This window comes from Stylophora pistillata, chromosome 14 (genome assembly GCF_964205215.1).
Source record: "Stylophora pistillata chromosome 14, jaStyPist1.2, whole genome shotgun sequence".
In the NCBI taxonomy this organism is placed as follows: Eukaryota; Metazoa; Cnidaria; class Anthozoa; order Scleractinia; family Pocilloporidae; genus Stylophora; species Stylophora pistillata.
The window spans coordinates 3,961,698-3,979,392 of record NC_142532.1 but is presented as its reverse complement, the minus strand read 5'-3'; the positions used below and the strand labels follow the sequence as shown (position 1 = coordinate 3,979,392).

General features: G+C 41.2%; 2 protein-coding genes and 2 pseudogenes across 3 annotated transcripts; all 4 read right to left on the bottom strand.

Moving 5' to 3' along the window:
* Positions 1-318: 318 nt before the first annotated feature.
* On the bottom strand, positions 319-5,195 carry LOC148716147 (apolipoprotein L3-like). Its single transcript, XM_088744972.1, has 2 exons — positions 4,920-5,195; positions 319-2,139 (listed from the first exon to the last, which is right to left on the bottom strand). Exons 1-2 carry the CDS (start codon positions 4,970-4,972, stop codon positions 1,203-1,205), a joined length of 990 nt encoding a protein of 329 aa, XP_088601098.1. The 5' UTR covers positions 4,973-5,195; the 3' UTR covers positions 319-1,202.
* Positions 5,196-6,227: 1,032 nt separating this feature from the next.
* LOC148716146 (uncharacterized) lies at positions 6,228-7,826 on the bottom strand. The gene is given in 1 exon segment (XM_088744966.1): positions 6,228-7,826. A coding segment is annotated over 1 exon segment (1,599 nt).
* A 666-nt stretch (positions 7,827-8,492) lies between these two features.
* On the bottom strand, positions 8,493-9,509 carry LOC111330219 (apolipoprotein L3-like; annotated as a pseudogene).
* Positions 9,510-12,652: 3,143 nt separating this feature from the next.
* Positions 12,653-16,734, bottom strand: LOC148716145 (apolipoprotein L3-like; annotated as a pseudogene). Its single transcript, XR_015995308.1, has 2 exons — positions 16,575-16,734; positions 12,653-14,304 (listed from the first exon to the last, which is right to left on the bottom strand). The product of XR_015995308.1 is annotated as an apolipoprotein L3-like (transcript).
* Positions 16,735-17,695: the final 961 nt, after the last annotated feature.

Here is a 17,695-nt window from a genome sequence, read left to right as displayed (position 1 = left end):
ACTTATTTATAAGGAAATGTGTAGAAGATAGTGAAAAGAATCAAAGGGTTAACTTTCTAATCGATGCAGTCATTCTTTGTAGAAATCCTTTTGCCCAGTGGTGATTGTGACTCTGAGATGACCCACTTCAATGTAAAGACAAAAACAAAGCAATTTTTGGCAGCATAAGACAGACTTGTACTGTAACAAAGGCAGATTTCTGTTTCAAGAAAATTGTGAGACAAGTGGCGGAAGGGGTAAAAAAGCATAATTTGGCATGACTTTCATCTGTCATAAGTGACTATTATGATTCGCACATAGAAAACTCTTTCCCCACTCTAACAGAGTTAAAACATTTTTATTAAAAAGGCAATGTCTAAAAACTTAAATGATTTCAGCTGAGCTAAAATTTGATTATGTACATCCCCATGTTGAATTTCTGCTTGACAGCCTCACTCCTTACAAAATTCAAACATTTTCAAACTCTTTTTTTCTCCCATCTCTCAGCAAACTGTTTTAACAATTAGGAACTACACCCACACAAAAAAAAACTTGATGAACTGAAGAAACACTGATTTTTATTTGCAATAACCATGGCAGCTGTTTGTTAACCAAGAGTGTGTTTTAAAATGCATGACCAAGTTAATGAGTTCCTTTCCAAAGGGTGATGTCCATACTCAATTTTTCGCACATTTGAAGACAGTTTTCAAAAGGCCACATGTAGATTACTCTTTGGAATCTCAAAACAAAGGTAAATTTTAACACAGACAAACCAGGCTTTAAGATTCCTGGGCACTTCATAAATTAACATATCCTATTTACATCTCAAAAAGCTTAAATTTCTAGAGAATGCAGAACGGAAATATCCTTTTACACTCTGCAGTCTACTTATGCATTCGAATTTCAATAATCAGGAGCGGGATTTTTTTCTGAGTTTGTTTTAATCTCAGTAATTGCGGTTTGACAGAAGGAAATTTGAATCAAAATGTGTTTAGAGATAAGTGCGTTCGGCTAATCATAGTAATTCAACATTCGGCTATTTTCCTAGCAACACAGTGAAATCTGTGAACCGGACACGATTTACAAAGGTGCATAGTTTCCCTAAAATATATTAAAAAAAAAAAAACATATTTGGCCAAGGTTCTTGAGGATTCTGTTTATAACACCAGTCCACTTCACTCAGGTTTCATTCTATTGTTATCGCTACTGAAATATCTCTTTGTTTACGAAATTACTACAGTTTCGGCTTCTCTTTGGTCATCACCGTGGTCTCTTTGTGCTTCATTTGAACCTTCATCATTAAAGGTCTCCCGAAACTTCTCGGCGATGAATTTCTTTACCATCTCCTGAATGCCTTCTTCCTCTGGGCATTCCAATTTGCTTCGTAGCTCCCTGATGTCTTGCACAGCCTGCGTAGTCGAGCCTTTATGCACCTCTAGAGACGATTTCACCAACATGTAGATATCCAAAGGTAACAGCACGGCGCCAGCAATTCCTCCAGCTAAATTGGCCACGCCCACTCCCACCAAACCCCCGGTTCGCACCATGAGATAAGTAGCAGCGAACGCCCCAGCCCCTAACGAAGCCGTGGACGAGAACAACTTAAAAAACCTGGCGGAGACATCTATTTTCTCTTCAGTTGAAGTCGTGAACTCCCTCTGAGCTATATCGTGCAGAAATGCAAAACCATCACTCTGTCTTATGTCAGAAATGATCTTCTCGAGCCTGTCCAACTTTTCTTGCAGTTGCTTGCAAGCTTTCCTGTCCTCGTCAATGGCTTCTTGAACCTCTTTCAATCCTAACTTTGTGAGAATTAGCTCAATTACTTTGGAACCTGACATCACCAGGCTTCCCGCGCCTCCGATTCCGGCGCCAACAAGGGAGATCACGAGCCCAGCTCCAAAAGTGAATGGCGCGGTGATCAGGCCCGCTACCGCTAGGATTCCTCCCACTGCGCTCGCGGAAGCACCTGCTATGGTAGATTTGCTGACATTCATATGGTGGTCATGTAATTTGGACGCTAGTTCCTCAAGTTTTTCCATAGTGCGTTTCCTTCTTGGAATCCACTGCCTAAGAGCGTCATTCAAGTCTTCTTCTGACCGGTCTAATTCTCGGAAACTTGTAATGACTTGGACATAAACCTCTTTTGACAATAAAGGTCTGCAAGACAAATATTTAGTGAAGAAAAAAAAACTTTATTTTTTGAAGATCTAGTTCATGAACCAGCTTCCGTTTAGGCGCAAGAATGGTCACTTTTTATCGCCGGAGGGGGTGGTGGGGGGGGGGGGTTGGACATTTTGATTGTGTTAAGATAAAATTTATCTGATCTCCTCATTAGCCTCTGTAATATTTATATGATCTCACTCATTGGAAGTTAATGAGCAGTCAATTTTCTATAGTCCCCTACTTTATACTCTGTTGGCGACGAGTTATCCCCCTCCATTCCCCCTGAAAACTGTGTAATCCCCCCCTTCAGTGCAATAAGTCCCCTTCTTCCAAATAGCTCCCCCCTAGCGGCTCACAGAGCCCAAATGTCTGTCTAGAAAACAACGCCGTATAGAAGTATGTCATTTCCCAAAGCACTTGAAAATTTGCCCAACTATTTATAACTTTCTCATTAATAACGTCACAGGCAAGGTCACAGCGGAACCAGTTGTTTTCGATTGGTTGGTAACGGCGCGCGACTAAAACAGGAAGTAATTGGACTGATGCCAGCTTTCTCTGAAATCTGCGTACTTCCTTACTAAGTTGTTTTAGTTAAGAATTAAAGAAATATTTAAGTTGGAGATGAAGTACAGTGGAACCCCTCTAAACCGGACCATCAATAAACCGGACCATCAATAAACCGGACCATCAATAAACCGGAATCCTCTCTTTGCCGGACGTTTTTTTCGGCCCTAAAATCTCTGCCGTACATTTCCTCTATTTTTAACCTCAATAAACCGGAACCCCTCACTTCCGGAAACCGGACTCTTTTTTCACTCCGTAATCACATACTAACAAAAAAATTGACCTTGTTAACTGGACGTAAAAGTTTTGAAGATGTGAATTAAGAGATGAAAAGAAAACGACGCCACATTCTGATGTTTTTGGATAATGCCTCATCACATGGCGAGTGTCAGCTCTCGAACGTAACCTTGAAGTTTCTTCCAGCAAACACAACATCCCATTTATAGCCACTTGGTCAAGGGATCATCTGTAACCTTTAAGGCACGATACAAGGTACATGCACTACGATCGCTCTTAAGCAAGATCGAAAGGGCTGAAAGCGTTTCTGAACTCTGTAAAGAAATAATGTACTGGACACTATCAACTGAATAGCCGAGGCATGGTCTCGACTCTTACAAAGTGTTTCAAAACCACGTACTGGCTTTCCTGTGACTGACGAACAAGAAGATGACTACGAAGATGAAGGCGACATTCCGCGGTCGCTTCTTGCTCAACAGTTGAGAGTCGATCAGTCGATCTTACAAAACGTTGACATTGAACCGCCAACAGAAGAAAACACCGGGGACTGGGAAAGAGACCCGATATCAAGCTTTGTTGAACCGATAACTGAAGAGTAGAACGAACAGTTTGTCCATATGATGAGCAGGAGAAACATGTTGACGTTCCTGGCAGTAACCCTTCACATAAAGAAGTGCTTGATATGGTTAATAAGTAAAAAACTTTGCGGTTCACAAAGATGAGCATTATCTCTAACTGGTTATAGAGGTGGAAAATTTAACCTAAAGAAAAATAGTTGAACAGCGTTGTAATTAGATGCAGTTAACATTGGATTCCTTTTTCCAAAAGCATCTTGGAAATTTAGACAGAGAATCTTGAATATCCTATATTTAAATGAGTTAAAAGCGAGGATCATATTACTATGCGTGTAACACTGAATCTTTTTGTATATTAAATAAAATGACGTTGAAAAGCTTCCTTGTGATCCATATTGTTAGTTCCTTTACTGATGTGCTTTATTAGTGCTTGGGTACCATGTACTGGTACTTACAGTCAGATAGTACATTATGCTGCATAACATCGCCTTATGGGTAAAACCTCTGTACACCGGACACCCCTCTAAACCGGACAATTCCTCCGGATTTGAGGGGTTCCACTGTATTCCATATACACTTCGCTAATCTCGTCGTGGATCATCCAACAAAGAAATATTTGGATTCGTTTCTCAAAAATCAACACAATTCGAAAGATTTATTAAAAATAGGAACGGCTGTGACAACCTTATAACCCATGAAAGCATAATTGTGTGGTGCTGTCGCAATTTCGCATCATATCATATTAAGTTTCAGGTTGTATCAAAAGATTATAATCTTTTGGTTGGTTCTACCGATTGCAAGTTCACGTGTGACATATCCTCCAAACATTAGAATGTTGGTAGATGTCTCATTAAAACATTCGCTAAGCCATCACTACTTAAGCTATGCAACTGAAGTTTACAAAATGACTCAGAGACTGGTTGCTTTCATTGCTGCTTTCATCATCAATCTACCCGCATTCCGCCTATGCAAGAAAACGCTCTTGCGGCGTTCAAAATATTTGGGTCAAACGACTTCCTTGAATCCAGTAGGCCTGAATCCAGAGTAATGATAATCGGATCCTAGTATTTGTGCAAAAGTTTCTTGGATGGCCAACGACTGAACAAAAATATATTCGAAATGTAAGGCGACATTTGTTTCAACGTCCCAAGGAAACGATTTTGGAGAGAGACCATTGCCTTCCCCTGCCTTTTTCAGTTCAGAAATGGATACAGACAATGCGGAAAGTGTAAGATTTTGTTTGAGTAACCACGAAATATGTTGTAAATCCACCGACATACCTCTCTTCTTCCGTAACGCTTATGGCGAATTTGTCGTAGTGCGATATCAATAGTCTGGAAATATTATAGGTATCACAAAATTCTTGAAGTAAAGTCACGCATCTACTCTTAAACAAACCTTCGATCGTTGTCCCAATGCACTCGTAACAACTCAATATCCTCAAAATTCATGATTTTGATGGACAATTCTTATTCAGATATCCAAAGGTTAAAATTCTTGTGCTACCCAGATGTACTCGATCTTCTCTCTGTGTGCTGTTGGCATAGCAAGCGGATGAACAGTGCATGCACACGAATCTGACACGTGATTTCGCAGAAAACAACATATTTTCCCTCTGGCTGTTTATTTAGGGGAGGGCATTCTTGGGAGGCATGATCGTAACAAAGCATCGCATGTAGGTCGCATTAATGGCAGGAAAACCGAAATTTACTACTTTTATCAACATATTTATTTGTAATCCATGAAACGTTTCTGCTCGGACATAGTCAGCCCAAACACGTCACGTATTTGAAAAATGCCACGGAAGACCTGCAGAACCATTTCGAAGAAAATAGGTACAGTGGCCTCCATTTGGAGGAAAAATGTGCTCCTATGCTTGTCCTTGTATAGTAACTGTTGAGCAAACGTGGAAGTTCTTTTTTCAAAGTTTGATGAAGTTACACGTAAACAGAGCGTGATCAGTGGCTCACACGTGCAACACAGTAGTTTCGCAGCGAGGCCCTCACCCTTGGTTGTTAAAACAATTTGAAAGACGGATAAATCTCAGATTTGTCAATGCGAGGCGAGAGAATTCATTTATCTTCCACCTTGATAATCTTCTCAAATCTTCAGTCTCTTTCAGCATACAACAGCTAGCCTACGAGGAGGCTTTCATTCTGCAAGACGCGTTAATCCGCCCCTGAAAACCTGAGACGAGTCGGGGAAGGGGCTCAGGGATCTGGCACTAATTATCAGCGTAGGCCCCTGGCAGACCTCTCGTCTACTCGCGTCGCTCAGGGCCTCATGATTTAACGCGGATGAAAAATGTTTGAGCCGATGGGCTTATAATGAAAGCGTGCTTGCAGGCTACACAAAATCAAACAAAGATACGGTGTCTTTTTTTTTTTAATGATATTGTGTTTAACACAAAAGCACAAAGATGATGAATGCGGTTTGTAATAATAATTTTATTTAGTAATAATTTCCATAAAATCCTTTACAATACAAAATATTAACAGCGTAAAAAACGATCCAAAATAACTCACTTTCGCTCACATCTACTCCTTTTTTTCGTCAAAGCGTCTGGAAAACTATAAATAAAGGAGTCAAATCTGAACAGATTCAAAGTCTAATAATCTGATACGTAAAAGCATATCTAAAACTATACAGAAAAGAGAAAGGTGAATGGTAAATCTAGAACCCTATATACAAGGCTGTTAAAACTCATTAAACAATGTCAATGGCTCCCTCGGCAGCTGCGATTTCAACGTCACAATTATTATAGTCATACGCAGCGCGGCGCTTCACCCGCGATCCTCGAAGGCAAGCTAAGGCTGACCGAAGGAGGGCAAAGGATGTCTTTGCTCGGATCCAGGAAATTGTTTGCGAGTATCGTTCCCCTTTCTTGGCGGCTATCAGCTCGGCCAATCGGCTGTGGTATCTTATGCATTCCATCCCCATCCCTCCCGTTGTTGTAAATACAAGCGGGGTAAACGAGCCATGCTCAACATCCAACACTCTCCTTGAGCACAGCCGCTTCTTGTCGTTTTCATGGATGCGATAAATCTGCTGCGGTTCCCGGTCCTTGTAAGACTCGGCATTAGGCTGGCAAACCCTCACATCGAAGAATGTCGAGCTCTGGGGATCCCAGAAGCCACGCGCCCGAACGTCCAATCTTGCGTCTTGTGCTCTATTAGACCCTCTGCTGAGTTGTTCTTCAGTGATGTCTTGGAGAACTGGCTCGACCTCGACATCGGTACACACTATACTCAAAAGGTCGGCCTCGAGGTCTTTCAACTCATTATGCCGTTGGATAACAAAGCCCCCTCGTTTGTAAATCATTGCGTGCTCTACTGTGAAGTTTTCCCCACACGCACACACTGATGGAATGTCATCGAGCGGCCAATCATAGCGTAATTTAGCAGCATCGCAAAACTCTCTCTTGCTGAGGTTGAAACCATGTTCTTGAAGGGGAAGAACTGTGAGCCATACAGAGGAGCCTTTTTCTTGCGCTGGCTCTAGAGCTCGCTTGGTCTTCCGTGAAACAATTTGTTTTAGATTATCTGCAATCTCTGAAAGTTCTTCAGCTTTTCCATGTTTGACAGCCTGACGCCCTAACTCGATGAGGGACTCGTCGGGTAGTTGATGAGTTTGAGCCATGATATGTTCGACAAGAGAAGATGTCACCTGAATAGATGAGGCATGTTCGCGTACCGCCTCGTGACATGGGTTGCTCAAGCTCAGGCCGCCTAGGCGCACGGGTAGTGCTAGAACGTCTCTATCCAGTTTGCTACACTTGCGCCCTACGATTGCGGGTATAAGGACCTGGGAAATAGCCTCTTCAAGTGGCTCTAGAAGATCTTGGACATCAGGGAGAGTTCTTAGGAAGTACGTCCAACGATGCTTTAAACCAAACGTGTATGCGGCATAGCTGGCTTACGGTTAAATCTGTGCAAATTCAGCCAGCTGAACAACTTCATTGACCCAGCTAATTACTTTCTCGTTGACATAGTCCTGCAGATAATCTCTTGAGCCTATCACTGCTCCAAGATGCTTCTGCCCTTCTACTGTCACTTTAATGGCTGTATCTTTAAAGGCTTCTCTAAAAAGTGCCTCCTTTTCTGGCTTTGCAATAATCCAGCACTTTTTTCCGTTTGAAAAGTAGCCAATGTCTGGACCGAATATACTAAGACCATCCCACCATTGCTTGATTTCTGAGATAGTGCCAGCTCCACAAGCATCATCTGCGAACCAGCATTGGTTTGCATCTGACATGGACTGTAGACTTGTCATCAAGGGCTGGGTGCTGAGGGCATATATTGCCATAGCAAGTGGGTCGCCTTGAGTTGTTCCCTCGACTGTGGTTTGAAGTGAGAAAACTGCTAATTACATCTTTTCAATGACTTACACAGCTACTTTTTAAATACTTAAGTCTTCTAGATTAGAGCATTTTATACTTACATCTGACAAAACTCAATTCGTTGACATTTTGATGAATTGGCGAGCTCCATCTATGAAAACATTAAAATCCCTTCATGCATTAATCTCTTTTCTTTTCTTCTTTACTTTCGTTTTGTTTGACTTTGGTTTAATTACAATTCAGTTTTCCTTAAGGTGTCTGAGGTTAAAAAGGTTTAGGAAACAAAAATAAATTACGAATTCCTTTTCAGTTAAGGTGGAAGTTATCAGTAATCGTGATTTTTCTAAATCTAAAAGTATGTTTCTCTATTATAACTCATTATCAATGCAGAAACCACTAAAAGTTGATAGAGCTAAACCTCCCACAAAATATCAGCATATGTCTTCTCCTAAACCTTTCGATACATAATCTTGCGAACAGGTCTTGAGATTAAGGAAGCTTATCATCTAGAAATTCATGTCTTAATTTAACGCTAAATTCTCTTGAATAATTTTATTAGATAATATACTACAGTGAGAGTTACAAATTAGATTTTGTAAGTTAAGAGTTAATTATAAGGACCCAGCCTCTTTAACCAACTAATCACTGCCCGCACCACTCACGTCTTTTGGTTTTTCAGTAGCGTTTTCGGCTTTGGTCTTGTCATCATTATAGGCCTCAGTAAACTTTTCATCGATGAAACTCTCCACCATGAGTTGAATGTCTTCCTCTTCTGGACATTCCAGCTCGCTTAAAATCTGCCTGATGTCTTCCACCGCCTTGGAAGCCGAACCTCTTTGGAGCTCTAAAGACGACTTCACTAGCAACGTGATGTCCAGAGGTAGCAGCGCCGCGCTTACTATTGAACCGGCTACATGTGCAAGGCGTGTTCCGGCCAATGCCGCACTCCGCGCCACAGTTCCCGCGGTAGCGAACGCTGAGGCTGAGACTGAAGCCGCGGACGAGAAAATCCGGAAGAACCTGGCGCCGAATTCTACTCTCTCTTCGGGGGAAGTCGTCAATTCACTTGGGAGTAGATTGTGAAGGAATGTGAAACCACTACCTTCTAATTCTCTTATCAGCTGGGCATCGTCGTGAAGAGGTTTTAGAAAGTCTACCAGAGTGGAGATGAAGATCTCGAGATTGTCCAACTTTTCTTGCAGTTGCGTGCAAGCTTCCCTGTCCTCGTCAATGGCTTCTTGAACCTCTTTCAATCCTAACTTTGTGAGAATTAGCTCAATTACTTTGGAACCTGACATCACCAGGCCTCCCGCGCCTCCAATCCCGGCGCCAACGAGCGAGACCATGAGCCCGGCTCCAAAAGTGAAGAGTGCAGGCATGAGGCCCGCTATTGATAGGACCCCTCCTACGGTACCCATAGACGCCCCTGTGATGGGTGATATGTTAACATTTCTATGATGTTCGTGTAAATTTGTCGCCAGCTCTTGCAGTTTCTCCTTTTTTTTCTCTTTGGTGTCCATTCGATAAAAGCCTCGTTCAAGTCTTCTTGTAATTGGCCCAGTAGTTCGAATTTCTGAGTGATTTGGTTCACAACAAATGATTCTGACGGTTCCGGAAGTGACGTCATCTTCATCTGTTTCACTCAATGAGGAACTACTGCAAAACAAACATTCAAGTAAGTTTTTCTGTTTCCTTGAAATAAGTCTCTTCTGAAAAGTTAGATAAGTATACGTACGTACAGTTCAGAGCGACTGTGATTTTTTTTCATGTTAAAAACGCGGACTGCACACCATGCACTGAATGTGCAGACCGTGCAGACCGTGGAGACCGTGCAGACGGGGGAAATTTTTTTTACTTACTAATTTACCCATGGATACGACGTACCGCTGAGGGTGTTAAATATTTTTTTACTTATCATTCATTTTCGCTGAAAAGCCTTATTTAGAGGAGCTTCCACGAAATGTTTGAATCAATGTTTCATCTTTATGGCAAAGTCCTATCTGGTCCCTGGTAAGTTGTCCAATCAATTTTCGCTTTTTTTTATTGTTTGATCTTTTTACATAAAATAAAGGTGGGATAGTTTGGCCCGTAAATAGCTCAGTAGAATGCTAATCGTGGCGGGGCAAGATAAGTACCTGAATAAAATAGATCGTCTAATAGTTAGGGAGAAGGAGTCGTTATTTACACAGTCACAGTCACAGAGTCACACAGAAAAAGACAAAAAGACCTTTAAACTTAGAAGGTGTATCTATGTACCTACTTTTTTAATGATCTAGTCTTGTTTGAACTGTTCGTGGGACAAGTCCCTGGAACCAAATTGAAATAAACCAATTATAGATCGGTATCACAATGTACAGAAGCGACTGTGTGGCTTCCGGGATAATTTCCTTGATGTTTCTCCGGGGGGGTACTCGATATTTTTCTATATGGGGAGGTGCGGCACGGCCCCTCATACCCTGACCCTGTATAAGACAAATAGCGCTGATTTTCCTACCCTGTTTAAGACAGAATTCCGATTTTTGATATCCTGTTTAAGACATTTAATGATTATGTGCCTGGTATCAATGCCAAAATCAACGGAATTCAATATTAATTATAATTAGAGCTTGTAAAAATTTTGCTGTTTATCTTCTAAGAAAAGATGTCCTGTTTAAGACAAAAATTGATAAATCGATACCCTGATTAGGACAAAAAATGATAAATTCGATACCCTGTTTAAGACAAAAATCTCGAAAAACATACCCTGGCTGGCCACACGTCCCCATTAAGCCCTTTTAAGGGAGTACCACCCCGTTAACGAGGACTGGAAATCTTGATCGAGTTTTCGCTTCTTTTTGTTTCTGTATTGGCCACATCTGATTGGTAACAAAGCGTTATTTTCCGCTTATATCCGAACTGAATGAGAAACAATTCAAGGACTGAATAACTTCGCTGAACAATGCGCAGTTTGTACTGAGCTGATTTATTTCAATGCTACATTGCCATTTTAATAATTTTGGTTTCTTAAGAAAGTTGCAGAGTAAAAGAATGATACCGTTTGCCCCCAGTTTTGTTACTTTCATGTGCAATTGGTCCTCGCGTGTAAACACTGCTAGGGACTAGTCCCTGGGACCAGTCCCTTCTTGTAAACTCTTCAGGAGACTAGTTTCAAGGACTAGTCGCAAGGACTACGTTCCCTTTGTATGTGCCGACCTTAAGGAAAAGGTGAAAATCAGAGTTAGAAAAAAAGCAAAATAACACGAAAAAAAAAAATTACAGTCTGCATGGTCTGCAGTCTGCAGTCTGCGTTTTAACATGTTGGAGCGTGCGCGAACGGGCTTGCCTATTGTTACGTCAACAATTTCGTGAAGATCATGACGTGACGGAATATATTGATTTGTTTTTCGCGATGCTAAAAACTACAAGTCTCAGAGAAACCATAACTGTATCATACCAGGGTAAAGTACTATCTTTATTTTAGATATCAAACTATCAATTAGTATGTTAAAAGAGAGAGTGAATATGTAATTTGAACGCTAAGTTCTAAAAGAAATTCAACAGTAGATGCAACGAGGTGACGAAACTAGAGATTTTCATGAAGCAAAACACTCGCTCGACACGTACATTTTCACACTTTCCTGACCGTACTATGAAAAAACCAGTGTGAAATCTCTAATTTCTACACCGTCTGATAGCAGGAACCCCAACAGCAAATTATTTGTGTCTACTTTGCACTGTACACTGCTCTCGTGTTATGTTGAAGGGAGATCTGGTGCTGCAAATTCACATTGATCTACTTGCAAAATACTATGAAGGCCTTTGGCGAATTGAAATTTCATCTTTCAGGCGATGTTATCTCAGCGTCGCCGCCGTGACATCTGCCATCCATTAATTCACACAGGAGACAAACATGTAACTGTTACCTTTAATATCCATACACCATCCATCAAACGAACTGAAATTTCATCTTTCAGGCGATGTTTTCTCAGGCGTCGTCGCCGTGACATCTGTAACCCTTTAATTCCCACTGGAGACTAACATGTAAATTCTCTCTATAATATCTATACATATCCATCAAACAGGTATTGAGGATACTCAAATTTATCAGGTAGAAGTTGTCTTGATTTAACACCAAATTCTTACAACTTATTTATAAGGAAATGTGTAGAAGATAGTGAAAAGAATCAAAGGGTTAACTTTCTAATCCATGCAGTCATTCTTTGTAGAAATCCATTTGCCCAATGGTGATTGTGACTCTGAGATGAACCACTTCAATGTAAAGACAAAACCAAAGCAATTTTTGGCAGCATAAGACAGACTTTTACTGCAACAAAGGCAGAGTTCTGTTTCAAGAAAATTGTGAAACAAGTGGAAGGGGAAAAAAAGCATAATTTGGCATGACTTTCATCTGTCATAAGTGACTATAGAGGTTTTGCACAGCAGCCATGTTGGATGGCAGGAACAATGAAAGTATTTTGCATAAGAAAGAATTTTTTTCCCAGGGGTAAAATAATCTATTGTTCTTGCCATCCAACATGGCTGCTGTGCAAAACCTCTATTATGATTGGCACAAAGAAAACTCTTTCCCCACTCTAACAGAGTTAAAACATTTTTATTGCAAAGGCAATGTCTATAAACTTGAATGATTTCAGCCAAGCTAAAATTTGATTATGTGCATCCCCCCATGATGAATTTTTCCTTTACAGCTTCACTGCTTACAAAATTCAACATTTTCACACTCTGTTTTTCTCCCATCTCTCAGCAAATTGTTTTAACAATTGGGAACTACACCCACACACACAAAAAAACTTGATGAACTGAACAAACACTGATTTTTATTTGCAATAACCATGGCAGCTGTTTGTTAATCAAGAGTGTGTTTTCAAATTTGTGACCAAGTTAATGAGTTCCTTTCCAAAGTGTGATGTCCATTCATACTCAATTTTTTGCGCATTTGAAGACAGTTCTATCGCATTTGAAGGCCACCTCTAGATTACTCTTTGGAATCTCAAAACAAAGGTAAATTTTTAAACAGACAAACCAGGCTTTAAGATTCCTGGGCACTTCATAAATTAACATATACTATTTACATCTCAAAAAGCTTAAATTTCTAGAGAATACAGAAGGGAAATATCGTTTTACATTCTGCGGCCTACTTATGCATTCGAATTTCAATAATCAGGAGCGTGACATTTTCCTAAGTTTGTTTTAGTCTCAGTTATAGCGCCGGTTTGCTGGAAAGAAATTTGAATCAAAATATGTTTAGAAATAAGATAAGTGCGTTTGGCTGATCATAGTGAGTAATTCAACATTCGGCTACTTTCTTTGCAACACAGTGAAATCTCTGAACCGCGGACACGGTTTACAAAAGTGCACAGTTTCCTTAAAATATATTAAAAAAAAAAAAAAAACTTCTTTGGCCAAGGTTCTTGAGGATTCTGCTTATATCAACAGCCCACTTCACTCAGGTTTCACTTTATTGTTATCGCTACTGACATACCTCTTCGTTTACTAAATTGCTACAGTTTCGGCTTCTCTTGGTCATCACCGTCGTCTCTTTGTGCCTCATTTGAATCTTCATCAATAAAGGCCTCCAGAAACTTCTCGGCGATGAATTTCTTTACCATGTCCCGGATGTCTTCTTCCTCTGGGCATTCCAATTTGCTTAGTAGCTCCCTGATGTCTTGCACAGCCTGCGTAGTCGAGCCTTTATGCACCTCTAGAGACGATTTCACCAACATGTAGATATCCAAAGGTAACAGCACGGCGCCAACAATTCCTCCGGCTAAATTGGCTACGCGCACTCCCGCCAAACCCCCGGCTCGCGCGAAGGCACCAGCAGCAGCGAACGTCCCAGCCCCTACCGAGGCTGTGGACGAGAAGACCCGCAAAAACCTGGCGGAGAAATCTACTTTCTCTCCCGTTGAAGTCGTGAACTCCCTTTGAGCTCTGAGTACTTTAAGATTGTGAGGAAATGCAAAACCATTGCTTTCTATTCCTCTCAGATCGGAGATCATCTTCTCGAGCCTGTCCAACTTTTCTTTCAGTTGCGTGCAAGCGTCCCTGTCCTCGTCAATGGCTTTTTGAACTTCCTTCAGTCCTAACTTTGCGAGGGTTATCTCGATTATTTTGGAAACCGACATCACTATGCCTCCTGCGCCTCCGATTCCAGCACCGACGAGTGAGACCACAAGCCCGGCTCCTAAAGTGAAGGGTGCAGCGATGAGGCCCGCTATTGCTAGGAGTCCTCCCACTGTGCTCGCGGAGGCACCTGCTATGGTCGATTTACTGACTTTCATATGGTGCTCATGTAATTTGGACGCTAGTTCCTCCAATTTTTCCATAGTGCGTTTCCTCTTTGGTATCCACTTTTTAAAATCGTCATTCAATTCTGCTTCTAACCGGCCTAAATTATCGTCAGAACTATTAATGACGTGGTCATAAACCTCCTTTGACAATAAGGGTCTGCAAAAAAAAAAAAAATTAAATGAAAAAAAAACTTTATATGTGGAAGATCTAGTTCGCAGACCAGCTTCCGTTTAGGTGCAAAAAGCTGCTTAAAGGCTGGTTTTCACTTGCGACGGAGTCGTAGTCGGAGTCGTAATCAGAAGCGTGGAGCGATACGATCTAGTGAAAATCAAACCGACGGAGTCGGAAGCAGAACACCGATTCTGCCTATGACTCCGTCGCTTACGATCTAGTGAAAACTGCATTGTCGGAGTCGGAAGCGGAAGAGGAAGAATAAACCAATCACAATCCTCTATTCCATCTTTCCAAAATGCACAAATAGCCGTAACAAATTTAAACGTGTGAGCTTGACGGTAAAATTACGAAATTAAAAGTTTAAATACTCGAACTGAACCTACCGAAAGTACGATTCACGATCACCAAGTCGTAGTTCGCTGATGAGGCTAGCATACTCTTCCCAGGCTGCGCGACGTCGATAGATATCACGAACCCAAAATTGCTTTCCTTTTCAAACGATATTATTCCTGCATTGTCTCTGCCTGCGCAAAATAATGATAAATAAGCGCCAAAGTTGCTCTTCGTCCGCCATGTGGTATTTGGCGCCAAAATTTGTACTTTCGCGGGCCTGGAATCGAGCATTGTGATTGATTTATTCTTCCGCTTCCGCTTCCGACTCCGACAATGCAGTTGTCACTAGATCGTAAGCGACGGAGTCATAGGCGGAATCGGAAGAAAATGGGAACGTTCTGATTCTTCCGACTCCGATTCCGTCCAGCTGATGACTCCGCTTACGACTCCGTGTTTCGATTTTCACTGGGTCATAAGCGCTCTTACGACTCCGACTACGACTCCGACTCCGTCGCTAATGAAAACCAGCCTTAAGAATGGTCACGTTTCATCGCCGGGGGGCGGGGGGGGGGTCGGGGGATTTTGATTGTGTCAAGATAAAACTTATCTGATCCTCTGTAATATTTTTATGATCTCACTCATTGGCAGTTAATTGGCAATCAATTTTCTATAGTCCCCTTCTTTATACTCTGTTGGCGATGAGTGATCCCCTCCATTCCCCCTGAAAATTGTGTGATCCCCTCTTTAGTGCGATAAGTCCCCCTCTCCCTAATAGCTCCCCCTAGCGGCTCACAGAACCCAAATGTCTCTCTCGAAAACAACACCGTATAGAACTATGTCATTTGAGTAGATTTGCTTATGTGATCCAGCGTAGACTACAAAATTAATTTCCCAAAGCACTTGAGAATTAATCCAACTAAATCCCATTAATCACATCACATGCAAAGTCACAGGGAAAACAATTGTTTTCGATTTGTCAATAACGGCACGCGACTGAAACAGGAAGTAATAGGCTGATGTTATATGTACCACGAAATAAACAAGCTTTCTCTGAAATCTGCGTATTTCCTTTCTAAGTAGTTTTAGCTAAGAATTGAAGAAATATTTAAGTCAGAGATATAACTATTCCATGTATATACTTCGCTAATCTCGTCCTGGATCATCCAGCAAAGAAATCTTTCAATTTGTTTCTCAAAAATCATGACACAATTCGAAAGATTTAATTATTAGAAATAGAAACGGTTGTGACAATCTTATTACCCGAGAAAGCATAATTGTGTGGTGCTGTCGCAATTTCGCATCAAATCATATCGAGTTTCAGTTTGTATCAATAGATTATAATCTCTTGGTAGGTTGTACAGATCGCAAGTTCAAGCGTGACATATCCTCCAAACACGAGAGAGTTGGTAGACGTCTCATTAAAACATTCGCTAAGCTATCACTATTTAAGCTATACAACTGATGTTCACAAATGACTCAGAGACTGGTTGCTTTCATTGCTGCTTTCATCATCAATTTACCCGCATTCCGCCTATGCAAGAAAACGCACTTACGGCGTTCAAAATATTTGGGTCAAACGACTTCCTTGAATCCAGTAGGCCTGAATCCAGAGTGATGATAATCGGATCCTACTGTTTGTGCAAAAGTTTCTTGGATGGCCAACGACTGAACAGAAATATATTCGAAATGTAAGGCGAAATCTGTTTCAACGTCCTAAGGAAACGATTTTGGAGACGATGTTGATGCGCGGAAAGTTTAAGATTTTGCCTGAGTAACCACGAAATATGTTGTAAAATCCACCGATCTACCTCTCTCTAATTCCATAATGTTTATGTCGTAGTGCGATATCAATATTCTCGAAATATTGTAGTTATTACAAAATTCTTGACGTATAGTCACACACCTACTCTTGAACAAACCTTTTATCGTCGTCCCCATGCACTTGTGACAACTCAATATCCTCAGAACTCATTATTTTGATGAACAATTCGTATTCAGATATCCGGAGGCTAAAATTCTGGTGTTACCCAAATGTATGTAATTCTCTCTGTGTGTCTTGTAGACATAACAAGCACATGAACAGCGCATGCACACGAATCTGACACGTGATTTCGCAGAAAACAACATTTTCCCTCTGGCTGTTTATCATAGGGGAGGCCGGAAGGCATTTTTGGGAGGCATGATCGTAACAAAGCATCGCATGTATGTCGCGTTAATGGCAGGAAAACATAAATTTACTACTTTTATCAACATTTGTACTCCATGAAACGTTTCTGCTTGGACATAGTCAGCCCAAACGTAATTGTAAAGCGCATAGAGTTCAATTTTAATGCGCTATATAAGAACTTATCATTAAATTAAATTAAATTAAACGCGTCACGTGAGCGAAAATTGCCGCGGAAGACCTGCCGAACCATTTTGAAGAAAATAGGCACAGTGGCCTCCATTCAGAGGAAATATGTGCTCCTATGCTTGTCCTTGTAAGTATCTGTTGAGCAAAGGTGAAAGTTTTTTTTTTTTTCAAAGTTTGACAAAGTTACACGTAAACTTAGCGTGATCAGTGGCTCACGCATGCACCACAGTAGTTTCGCAGCGAGGCCCCCACCCTTGGTTGTTAAAACGATTTGAAAGGCGGATAAATCTCAAATTTGTCAGTGCGAGGCGGAAGAACTCATTTATCTTCCGCTTTGATAATCTTCCTAAATCTTCAGTCTCTAGAAGCATACAACAGCTAGCCTACGAGAAGGCTTCCATTCTGCAAGACGCGTTAATCCGCCCCTGGAAAACTTGAGACGAGTTGGGGGGAGGGGGCTTAGGGGTCTGGCACTAATTATCAGCGTAGGCCCCTGGCAGACCTCTCGTCTACTCGCGTCGCTCAAGGCCGCGTGATTTAACGCGGATGAAAAACGCCTGTGCCGAAGGGCTTATAATGAGAGCTTGCTTGCAGTCTATAATAATAATTATCTTTATTGAGGAAACTTTTTCATAACAGATATGGTTTTCAAAAAGGACCTCGAAACTAGATAGTATATCTAGAAAC